The 12,500-nt window shown below is 52.0% G+C and overlaps 2 protein-coding genes across 2 annotated transcripts in view; both read left to right on the top strand.

Moving 5' to 3' along the window:
• LOC115382476 (multiple C2 and transmembrane domain-containing protein 1-like) overlaps window positions 1-1,408 on the top strand; it is a 25,166-nt gene extending 23,758 nt beyond the window's left edge. The window contains 4 exon segments of the mRNA XM_030084214.1: window positions 1-13; window positions 248-357; window positions 734-831; window positions 1,063-1,408. The exon segment at window positions 1-13 is cut by the window's left edge and continues 97 nt beyond it. Of these exon segments, the coding sequence (XP_029940074.1) occupies window positions 1-13; window positions 248-357; window positions 734-831; window positions 1,063-1,131 (290 nt within the window). The 3' untranslated portion in view covers window positions 1,132-1,408.
• Window positions 1,409-6,308: 4,900 nt separating this feature from the next.
• The window catches only part of xrcc4 (X-ray repair complementing defective repair in Chinese hamster cells 4), a 13,438-nt gene continuing 7,246 nt past the window's right edge, over window positions 6,309-12,500 (top strand). The window contains exons 1-3 of the mRNA XM_030084229.1: window positions 6,309-6,456; window positions 7,291-7,434; window positions 10,081-10,274. Of these exons, the coding sequence (XP_029940089.1) occupies window positions 7,293-7,434; window positions 10,081-10,274 (336 nt within the window). The 5' untranslated portion in view covers window positions 6,309-6,456; window positions 7,291-7,292. The remainder of the gene's footprint in view (window positions 6,457-7,290; window positions 7,435-10,080; window positions 10,275-12,500) is intronic.

Below are 12,500 nucleotides of genomic sequence, written 5' to 3'. Positions count from 1 at the left end.
AGCGCCTGAAGAAGTATGTCCACTCCTGTCCCCGTGTCCGACTGTGTCCAACAGTCTCTGACGGTGTATCTGACGGTGTCCTCCAGTGTCCCATGGTGTCTGAGAGTGTCCAATGGTGTTTCATATGGTGTCTATGAAAATGTCTGACAGTGTCTGACTGTCTCACAGTGTCTCACGGTGTCTGACAGTGTCTCACGGTGTCTGACTGTCTCGCGGTCTCTCACACGGTGTCCCCTGTCCCCGGTAGCACGGTGAACTGGACCGTCCCGTTCCTCAGCTGGTTGGCCGTCGCTGCCTTATGTTTGGCCACGTTTCTTCTCTACCTCGTCCCTCTGCGGTACCTGGTGCTGGCCTGGGGTGAGTCCACAAGTCCACACGTCCACATGTCCATGTCCCCTTCAGCGGCGTGGAAGGACGCTAACCTTCAGCACGATGCTAACTTCTAGCTGGATGCTAACCTCTAGCTGGATGTTAACCTTTAGCATGATGCTAACCTCTAGCTGGATGCTAACCTTTGTTACGATGCTAACCTCTAGCTGGATGTTAACCTTTAGCATGATGCTAACCTCTAGCTGCATGCTAACCTTTAGCACGATGCTAACCTCTAGCTGGATGCTAACCTTTGTTACGATGCTAACCTCTAGCTGCATGCTAACCTTTAGCATGATGCTAACCTCTAGCTGCATGCTAACCTTTAGCATGATGCTAACCTCCAGCTCTTCTCTCCCTGAAGGTGTGAATAAATTCACCAAGAAGCTTCGGGATCCGTACCTGATCGACAACAACGAGCTTCTGGACTTCCTCTCCAGGGTGCCGTCAGACGTCCAGGTGGTGAGTGTCTGACTGAGAACCGAGAACTGAGGACCGGGACCCGGGACCCGGGACCCGGGACGTTCCACAGTGGGTTCTGTCTTGTTTCTCACCGTTCAGAGCAGATTTCTACTGGCTTATCGCTTTGACATCATTTTAGCTGCTTTACAGCTGTGTGTGTGTGTGTGTGTGTGTGTGTGTGTGTGTGTGTGTGTGTGTGTGTGTGTGTGTGTGTGTGTGTGTGTGGTGCAGATGCAGTACCGGGAGCTGAGGGTCGACCCGGGTCAGAGTCCACGCAAGCGCCGGAGGAGACAAACCTGAGTTAACGTCTCGGTGTACTGGACTGGAGACAGAACGCTTCAGGACTGAAGATCGAGCGAAACCCGACACCACCAGAAACCGACACCGCCAGAAACCCGACACGCACAGAAACCGACACTCTGTTCTGTTACAGCAGAGAATTTATCTTCTCAATCGTGTACAATACCCGTCGGTCCTGCTGGTCCCGCTGCGTCCCCGCTGGTCCCTGCTGGTCCCTGCTGGTTCCTGCTGGTCCCTGCTGGTCCCTGCTGGTCCCTGCTGGTCCCTGCTGGTTCCTGCTGGTCCCTGCTGGTTCCTGCTGGTCCCTGCGGTTCCTGCTGGTTCCTGCTGGTCCCTGCTGGTTCCTGCTGGTTCCTGCTGGTCCCTGCTGGTTCCTGCTGGTTCCTGCTGGTCCCTGCTGGTTCCTCCCCTGTTCTGGCGTTCTGCATGTTGCCCTCCAGATGTTGCAGATGTGTGGTCAAAGTGTTGCTGCATGTCTCCGGCTGTTCTTCTTCCACAACAAACAGGAAACACCACCAGATCCGGATCCACGTCACGTTTTGATCCGGGTCCACGTCACGTTCCGTTCACAACATCGGAGCAAGGCCTCGGGGCCTCGGCGCCGTTCCACAGCGTTCCCACAGTAAAGTCAGCGCTGCTGCTTTCTGGTCGACACAGCAGAGTTTTCAAAACAACGCTTGTTTCCATGGAGATGGAGCTTTTTCAAAAAGTTGCATGTTCTCACCATTTTTAAAAAGTAGCATTTTCCTCTGTTTCCATGGAGACATCATTTTCAAAAAGCTGTGTTTTCACCGTCTCGGAGCTCCGTTGCCATGGAAACAGTTTGGGGTCGTTGCCGTGTGGAAGTTTTTGATGGAGGAGGAGTCCAGGGCTTCGGTTCTCGGTTCCGTTGTTTTTATTTGTTCCTTCAAGCTGCTGCTTCGCTTTCAGCTTCACGTTCTCCGACTGGAACTTCAGAGCCAAAACATTCCGTTTTTAACCAAACCGGTTCTGCTTTTATTTGTTGAACTGTTTACATTCTGCCGTTCCGTTTGTTCCTGATGTGCTCCGGCGTTTCGGTTCCTGAATGCATCGCAGGTTCCTGAATGGATTGCAGGTTCCTGAACGCATCGCAGGTTCCTGAACGCATCGCAGGTTCCCTGGACTCGGAGCTTCAGTGTTTTTACGGCCGATACGGTTCTCCTGGAACCTTTGGCAGTGTGGGTTCTCCGTCCAGAACACGTCCAGAACCCCCCCTCACCCCCCAGGGCTTCCAAACGACCTCCCGCTGTGAAAGAGGGGCTCAGAACCAGAACCAGAACCGCTCAGAACTCAGTCCTGATGTCCGTCGCGCAGGAGGACTGGATCAAAGAGTTTAATGTTAAAACATTGTCACTTTAAAAGTCGTTGATTTCAGCATCCAGAGATTTTCACAGTAAAAGCTTCCTGCTGCAGCCTCGCCGCTATAACGGGGGGGTAGACAGTAGACGTGCAGCGTAAAGGTGTGTTTCTGCTCAGGAATCGAACCGTGTTCCCTGCAGTGCTGCACTCTTACCAGCAGGGGGCGTCCGGGCTGCAGGTCCAGCCTCAGCCTCTCCTGCTGCTTCCAGGCTGTCTGGTGGAAGGTTCTGGAGCTCTGTTTGTTTGTTTGTTTGTTTGTTTGTTTGTTTGTTTATCCCCGGGTTCTGCATGTTCCGCTGCTGTTTGTGACGCGTCTGCATGACTGAACTTTATTGTGAAGAACTTTGAAGAAGCTGGATGTGACGACATGAGAGCTGCTGATGGAGCCGTTTGCTGCCCCCCCTCTGCCCCCCCCCCCCCCCCCCCCCCCCCCCCCGTGGCTCCAGCAGCAGGTCTCTGGATCACCTGACAGAGCAATCAATATATTTTCTACTCACTGAACTCCGTCTGCTTCCTGTTTGAGGCTCGTTTCCATGACAACAGCTGGAGACTGTTCCAAGAGAGCGTCAGGTTTCCATGGCAACACTGAAAACAACAGTAGAGTGTAAATAATAAGCTGAGCCACAGGATGGTGCTGTTGGTTCTTTACTCTTCCTCCTCCTCTTCCTCCTCCTCCTCTTCCTCCTCCTCTTTCCACCTCCTCCTCTTCCTCCCTCCCTCCTCCTCCTCTTCCATCTTCCTCCTCCTCCTCCTCCTCTTCCTCCTCCTCCTCTTCCTCTTCCACCTCCTCCTCCTCCTCCTCCTCCTCCTCCTCCTCCTCCTCCTCCTCCTCCTCCTCCTCCTCTGTCCAGCAGGGGGAGCTGGTCCTCAGTGAGGTTCTGTTGGTTCCTTTGGTTCTCTCTCCTCACATGAAGCTGTGGAACCTCATATAACTTTCCTGTTGCATTGTGGGAGTCACAGAGTAATCTATTACTTTAGAACAAACGTCTGCATGTTCAGATTCCTGCCAGAGTCGAGTAAACAAAGGAGGGGGGGTCCAGGGGGGTCCAGACCCCCCAGAGCCCGCAGCTGGATTACACAACACATCCTCTGTGAGTGTGTGTGTGTGTGTGTGTGTGTGTGTGTGTGTGTGTGTGTGTGTGTGTGTGTGTGTGTAAACAGAGGATTCTTTCAACACAGCTCCTGCTTCTGATTTCACCCCCCCCCACCCCCCCCCCCCCCCCCCCCCCCCCCCCCCCCAGCTGGGGGTCTTTACTCCGCCTGTAGTCTGAAACACACACACTCCTCAGACCTTCATCATCATCATCATCATCGTTGTTAGACGACTTCAGTTTTCCATCAGCCTGAACTGCTTTCAACAGCTTTTACTCAGTGTGTGTGTGTGTGTGTGCGTGTGCGTGTGTGTGCGTGTGTGATGTTGTGGCTCATTCTGTCCAGAATACTGAAACCCTAACCCTTCCCTCCCCACACACACACACACACACACACACACAAACAACCACAACTACCTCCAACTCATGAAGCAGCGCACCACGACAACACAACCCCGGCTCACACAACCAACACAAACATGCTGCACAAGCTATTAAAGCACAAAACAAACTACACACAGTGCCAATTATACAAAATACACAACCCAAAACGCACAAGTTACTCAAACTCAACACAAACTACCAAACTACACAAACCTAGAAACACACCAACTACACAGACAAAAAAATCCACACAGAAGACACAAACACACAAACTGCAAAACCTCAGAAACTGAACACACAATAAACAAACTCCCAAAAAATAAACTACACAAACAGCAGACAAATGACCGGAATGACACAAAGTACACAACTGAAATGCACACAGAAAACACAACACAAACTACAGAGAAATGACCGGAATTACACAAACTACACAACCCCAAAACACACAAAAGACGTAAACACAAGTGAAATGAAAACACATCAAATACACAAATTATTCAAACGCAACACGAACTACAGAACTACACAACTGAACTACACATTCTGTGAATCCAAACTGAGAACAGAAACTGAACAGAAAGACGAAACTCAGTGAATTCAACCTGAAATCTAAACGTGACAAAACACACTGATGCTAAATGAGTTAGCATCAAGCTAACGACGCTAAAACGTTCAGATCCGACATTTTTAAACCTGAAACTGAAAAAAAAACTTGAAGAATGAAAACCTCGTTACTGCAGAGCTGGAAGCCATTACTGCCTGCCGTGTGTGTGTGTGTGTGTGTGTGTGTGTGTGTGTGTGTGTGTGTGTGTGTGTGTGTGTGTGTGTGTTAGCATCAGCGCTCAGGGCTACATGCTAACGACCGGCAGCAGGAAGCAGCAGATGAAAGTGCTTCCTGGTTAATGGCCGTCAGGAGGATCAGTAACGAGGCAGCGGCGGCGCTGTCCGGCGGCGAGGCGGCTGTCCCCCGATGTCCCCCGTCCCCCCGCCTTACCGTCCCCCGCCTCCCCACCGCCCACATGCTGGTCTGATCAGACGCGGCGGGAGGTGGGAGGCGCTGGCCGGACCACATCCACAGGAGAGCAGGTCAGATGAGAGGTGAATCAATCCCAGCATGCTTTGCACCACATCACGATCTCGTACCTCTTCAGAAACCGAGGCCCCGTTTCCATGACAACGCCTCAAGTATCATGGTTTGTTTTTGTGTTTCCGTTTCAGAAAAGTGTCACGTTTGCACACAAGTTCCGTAAACGACGTCTGTTTCCATGGAAACGGCCTGGAGGTCACGACGCTCTGGAGGAAACATTGTTCTGACTGGAGACCAGGAGCAGAAGCAGGACCAGGACTGGGACTAGGACCAGGACCAGGACAAGGACAAGGACTAGGAGGAGGACCAGAACTGGGGCCAGGATAAGCTCTAGGAGAAGGACCAGAACCAGTAAAAAACTGTTTTCTCCGGTTTCCATGGAAACCGACTCAAAGCATTTTCAAAAAGTTCCACCTCGGAGGCAGTTTTCAGAAGCTGCACCTGCAGCGGCTCTGAGCTCCGTGGGGGAACCTGGTCCTGATGCTGCTCCACAGAGCTGTGAGGAGATGACAGTGATGACACGGTCCGGGTCGGAGGAGGTCCCGTCCTCTCCGAGGGCCGCCGCCCTCACGTTGAGAAACCGAGAGGAGGATTAAACACAGAGCTTCGTTCTTTCAACACTTCCGAGAAAACAGACGAGCTTTAGTGAGGAAAACGATCCGTTTATTGATTTCCAGTAAACGACGTCAGGACGACTCGTCCTGCTGAGGAGGACATTAGGACGGCATCGTGTCCCCGACCACTGTGTCCCCTGGAGGACGCTGCGTCGCCATGGCAACCTCTCCAGTCAAAACCATCAGTTTAGTTTCACTTTCTGAAAAACGACGGGAGCAGCGCTGCAGTTCTCCTGCCGGTCCACTAGCTGGAGCTGTTGTGTGTTTCTGTGATGAAACCAGAGAACAATACTGTAAACATGAAGCACAGAGAACACAGGCGTTCATGGACACGACCGAGCTGGACTGTTGTTATGGTGACTGTCAACTCTAGAACTAGCAAAACCAGGAGAATCTGCTTTGGAACCAGGACCAGATTTCATATCCCGAAGAAAACCAGACATTTCAATATAAACTCCAAACGTGATGCTGTTTGGGGGGAGGGGGGGTTAAACATGAGGACCCGCCTTCCTCTGCTTCTGATTGGTCAGCGCTCTTGTCTTCATTGACTGGATTGGTTGAGGTCTTGTAGAAGAAGACTGATGATTGGCTACAGTGAGGGCGGGGTTAGCGTTCGCAGCCAATGAGACGCATCGGGGGCGGGGCATGTGTTGCTCGTCACACGACTCCTCGGTTCACTTCCTGTTCGCCTTCAGGCTGATTTAAAGCCAAATAAAACATTTGGAGGAAGAATTCCGCGGGCTGGACTGAAGCGGAGCTGCTGCAGGTAACACGCGCTCTGACGTCACCACGAGATCACGTCCACGAGCCCGATCCGCGCTCACGTGCCTCTGTTTACAAACCCGGTTAGCTTCTTTAGCCTAGCCACGCTCCGCTCTCCTCTCGTTTTCTGCCGCATTGGAGGCTGAAACAAACAAACAGCGCGACCGGGAGTCTGAATCACCGGGAGACACAACCCGCTGCCCAGCACGCTCATCGGTCACGTGCTTTCCTAAACGTTTGCGGCTTTGTTTGGTCCAGAAAGAAGGACCCCGCCGCCATGTTTACTGTGGGCAGCGGCTTCAGCTTCAGCTGTTCTGACATCTTCCTCCTCCAACATCAGATTATAGAGCATCTTCCTCCTCTGGAATCAGATTATAAAGTGAAATAATCTTTTTAATCTGCTTTAGGCTGCATGTTGTTGTAGGATTAACCAGAGTTAGCGTAACTTTCTGAGTGTTTGTTTGGTTTCTGGTGTCACATCATGACCTTTGACCCTCCTCCCTCCTCCTGCCTTAAAGTGAAGTTTAACAGCAGAACAGCTGATGTTCTGTGGAGAACGTTCCCAGAGCAGTGAGGGTCATGTGAGCGCTAACCACAGGTTTTCCTCGCCTCCGCTCTATAATCAGTACGAGCCCAGCAGAACGCTAATGAGCGGCCGCGGCGCCGGACACCTGCTGCGCCCTGACAGGAGGCGGTGCCCGGTTCAACGCCGAGGCCACTGGTGGTGAGCGGAGCAGCAGTGGATCAGGCGGTGGTGGATCCACTGCAGTGATCCCAGTGCCGTGCCCTGTGGAACCCCCCCCCCCCGGACTGACAGAACGCCACTGTGTGTCCGCAGGCATGGAGACGTCGGTCCGGGAGATCCGCCTGTCCTCCCAACCGGACTCCGCCTACTTCCTGCGGGTGGCCTGGGAGGGGCGGGGCCTCGGATCGGGCTTCCGGGTCCTGCTGACCGACGGACAGAAGGCCTGGACCGGAGCAGGTACGTCTCGACCCGCGTCCCCCCGGGGACAGAACCAGAGCTCAGCGGCTCCTCGGTCCGTCTGCAGCGGAACAAGAACATTCAACCTGTTTTTACGATGGTTCCTCCGCAGCACCGCTCACAACGTCCATCGCTGTTGGTTCTGAGGGAGTCAAATAAAGGTTCAAGGAAAAACAGATAAAACCTCAAGAAATGAGGCAAGAAGTGACAGGACAGCTTAAACTACCTGAAATGTTTAGAACTTCTAAAAGAAGAACACACGTTTGGAAAACAGCCGGCAAAGCTGCTTAAAGAGAGGTAAAGAGAGTAAGAATTTCAACGTTTTCAACAAAAACCTTGAGAATTGTAAAATCAGGTAAAAAAAAAAAGAGGTTCACTGTAATAAAACGTTGACTACTCTGAACCTGGACCACATCTGAAGATCTGGGTTCTGTCTGAACCTCCTGAGCTGCAGTCGCCTCATTTAAAGTTTCCGGGTTCTTTATGGACCCAGAACAGCTGGACTGAAGGAACATCACTGAAACGGTTCTTGAGGTCTGAAAGGTTACAGAACCCTGGTCCAGATTCTGGTCTCTGGTTCACCTGAGAGTCAGACTGTTCCAGACTGGTTCTAGATTCATGTTAGACCTGGTTCCAGACTGGTTTCAGATCAGGTTCTGGGACAGTTTGAGACTGAGGATTTTTTCACAGCGGTCCTGTTGGTTCTGGACCAGAGTCCATTCAGGGACTTCCGGTCCGGTTGGTCCAGGTGAATCCAGATGAGTCTCAGCCTTCAGAAGGCTTCCACACAACCCTCACTCTGTCATCTGCAGAACTCTGGAGTCGGATGTGTGTCGCCTGTGACATGAGTTCAGTGCGTCACGTCGGCCGCAAACCGAAAACACAACAAATACGAATAAAGCGCAGAAAACCCGACCTGGAACCCACGCTCCGTAACTAATGGCAACAAAATACACAACAGGGAACTGAACCACACACACACACACACACACACACACACACACACACACACACACACACACACACACACACACACACACACACACACACCCCACCTGCCTGAGCTGCACAGCTGACCGCTTCTCATCTGCACACCTGGCTGCAGGTTTACAGGGGTCAGCTGAGGGGTCACCTCTGGGGTCACCTCAGGGGTCAGCTGAGGGGTCACCTCTGGGGTCAGCTGAGGGGTCACCTCTGGGGTCAGCTGAGGGGTCACCTCTGGGGTCAGCTGAGGGGTCACCCTGGGGTCGGGACCTTGAGCAGGCCTCGGAGCGTCCAGTCAGAGCAGGTCTGTTCAGAGCCGAGCTCCTGGAGGAAAACCCGTCGGATTCCTATCTCAGCAGCAGGTTTGACCTTTGACCTGACGCTGCAGCGACTGGTCGGTCCGCCTGGTTTCAGGCTCTTCCAGACGGCGTCGGACCGGATCCCGGGTCCTCCAGTGTGACGCCAACAATCGTGAATTTTTTCCAATTCATTCCGGATGAGTCGCCCAAAAAGCACAAAAAAAAATCATCTTGAACAAGTCCATCGTGCCTCGCCATGTTTTGACGTAGAGACGTCAATAACATGTCAAAACGTTGACATTTTTGCTCTCTATCCAGATGTGAAAACCTCGTTTCAATAAGTTCCACCAAATTTAATCTTTGAGCTTTAAAGTGTGGTGAGAATTTCAGCCTTCCTGGAGTTTATAATGGGTGTGTATGGGAGAGACTCTCCATATAAACAAAAAGTTTCTCTCGTCCCCACGGCCACATTCCTGGCTCCAGCTCCACACATCATACCTCTAAACGGAGCTATTTTCCTTGTGATTCTCACAAAGCTCTCATTTCGTCTCTCTCTCAAACGGTTCTCTCTCCAGATGTGTTTGTTTGAGGAGAGTGCAGAACGTTCTTCATCCACTCCAATGCTTTCAGAGAGATTTTCTGGCTCAAATCCAAAAGTTCTCACATCTTCACAGTCTGTCCCCGGATGAATGGATGAACCTCCAGACAGGAAACCTCAGGATGAATCCATGAAAGGCTTCTGACGCTCACTGTGGAAAAACTCATCTCTTTCACCTCTGAGTTCTTAAAAAACATTTCTTCATCCTGCATGAAAAACTGCTGATTCACTGTCATGGCTGCTGACAGCAGCTGGTCTCCATGGCAACAGAGCGACTGCAGACTGTCAGGGCTGATCTCAACTCAGAGCTCACAGTGAAACACACACACACACACACACACACACACACACACTTAATGTTTACAGGATTGCTCTCTGCAGGATGTCTTCATGGTTTCATTATGAAAACAACCAACAACGTCCACCAGGTGTTTCTGTTGTTTCCATGGAAACAGAGGTCGTCTCTGACTCGTTGCCGTGGAGACGTGAGACTTTCCTGAAACGGAAAACGACCCGTGTTCAGTGGAACGTTGTCGTCCGGTGGTTTGGGGAACCTCCTCCGCTCTGATGAACCGTCGTCACGCCTCCGGTCTGTTTCCCGTTTCCACGGCGATGAGATGGATGGCATTAGGCTCCGCCCCTCACAAACACAAACACCTGAAACACACAGTGACGGTGAACTGACCTGGACAGTGGGAGGCGGAGCTTAGCAGAGACCAGAGCGACCCAGTCAGCTGTTTGATGGAAGCCCCCCCCCCCCCCCAGTCAGTGCGGAGGCTGTGCGTTCCGAGGCCGAGGACCTGGAGATGCAGGCTGATCGCTACGTGGAGGAGCTGCAGGAGGCGCTGACATCCTCCGGAGGCTCCGCCCCCTTCAGCTTCACGCTGGCGCCGCCGCCGGACGCCGCCGCCGCCGCCACCGTCACGCTGACGTACGAGAAGCAGCAGAAGGACATCTCGGTGAGTTCGGCTCCATCAGCCAATCAGACAACAGTCGCACAAACTCACAACGTCTTCACACAGGAACTCACACAGGAACACACACACAGGAACTCACACACAGGAACACACACACAGGAACACACACACAGGAACTCACACACAGGAACTCACACACAGGAACACACACACAGGAACACACACACAGGAACTCACACAGGAACACACACACAGGAACACACACACAGGAACACACACACAGGAACTCACACAGGAACACACACACAGCAACACACACACACAGGAACACACACACAGGAACTCACACACAGGAACTCACACACAGGAACTCACACACAGGAACACACACACAGGAACACACACACAGGAACTCACACAGGAACACACACACAGGAACACACACACAGGAACACACACACAGGAACTCACACAGGAACACACACACAGCAACACACACACACAGGAACACACACACAGGAACTCACACACAGGAACTCACACACAGGAACTCACACAGGAACACACACACAGGAACACACACACAGGAACTCACACAGGAACACACACACAGGAACACACACACAGGAACTCACACAGGAACACACACACAGGAACACACACACAGGAACTCACACAGGAACACACACACAGGAACACACACACAGGAACTCACACAGGAACACACACACAGGAACACACACACAGGAACACACACACAGGAACACACACACAGGAACACACACACAGGAACACACACAGGAACACACACACAGGAACACACACACAGGAACACACACACAGGAACACACACACAGGAACACACACACAGGAACACACACAGGAACACACACACAGGAACACACACACAGGAACACACACACAGGAACTCACACACAGGAACACACACAGGAACACACACACAGGAACACACACAGGAACACACACTGAGGTTCTGCAGCTGCCGGATGCAGGACCCGGGCGGTTCTAATGTTGTGTAGTTGTGTGTAGTTCCTCCAGTTGTGTAGTGGTTCCTGGAGTTGTGTAGTTGTGTGTAGTTCCTCCAGTTGTGTAGTGGTTCCTGGAGTTGTGTAGTTGTGTGTAGTTCCTCCAGTTGTGTAGTGGTTCCTGGAGTTGTGTAGTTGTGTGTAGTGGTTCCTGGAGTTGTGTAGTTGTGTTGATAATCAGTGACATCATGTGAATCACTTGTTTTTCTGCGCTGAACTTTTTCAACTTGGGGCCCCCAGGGACACACACACACACACACACACACAGACACACAGACACACACACACACACACACACACACACACACACACACACACACACACACACACACACACACACACACACACACACACACACACACACCTGGTCCCAGCTGGTCTGTTTCAGAGATTAGAGGGAAGCCATCAGGCAGCGTTACACACTGCAGCCTCTTATTAGGACTCACAACTTCACCAGGGATAAACACACACTGTGAACACACAACACAAACACACACTGTGAACACAGTCTGCACACGCAACCTGAACACACAACCTGAACACACAACCTGAACACACGACGCAAACACACTGTGCACACACTCTCCGTCTCCGTCCGTCCCTCTGGTTCTTCTCTTCTCTCCGTCCTGACTTCAGAAACTCTGAGTCACAATAAAAACACACACACACACACACACACACACTCTCACTCACACACACACACACACACACACACACACACACACACACACACACACACACACACACACAGCAGACATGAGCTCACGCTCTCTCCTTCACTCCAGCTTCACTCTCTTAAACAAACACAAGTGGATTCTGGGAAATGGAGGAAAGGCGGCGTCTAATCGCCGACGGCGACGGAGCCTCCAACGTAAACAGAGGGGTGTGTGTGTGTGTGCGTGTGTGTGTGTGTGTGTGTGTGTGCGTGCGAGTGTGAGTGTGAGTGTGAGTGTGAGTGTGAGTGTGAGTGTGCGTGTGCGTGTGCGTGTGCGTGTGTGTGTGTGTGTGAGTGGATTGTAAAGGATCATGTCAACACTCAGTGGATCCGCCTCTCTCTCAGTGGATCACATTTGGGATCTGGTAGATCCAGGTCGTCCCACTGATCCGTGATCCGCTCCGAGTAAGCAGAACCTGGAAGCGGAGCGGTTCTGCCAGGACTTCCCCTGTACGGAGTGACGTGACAGGAAGCTGGAAACAGGAAACAGGAAGCTGGAAGCAGGAA

The sequence above is a fragment of the Salarias fasciatus genome (assembly GCF_902148845.1).
Source record: "Salarias fasciatus chromosome 7 unlocalized genomic scaffold, fSalaFa1.1 super_scaffold_4, whole genome shotgun sequence".
NCBI classification, from domain to species: Eukaryota; Metazoa; Chordata; class Actinopteri; order Blenniiformes; family Blenniidae; genus Salarias; species Salarias fasciatus.
The sequence above is the reverse complement of the archived record's forward strand: the minus strand, read 5'-3'. Positions and strand labels throughout refer to the sequence as shown.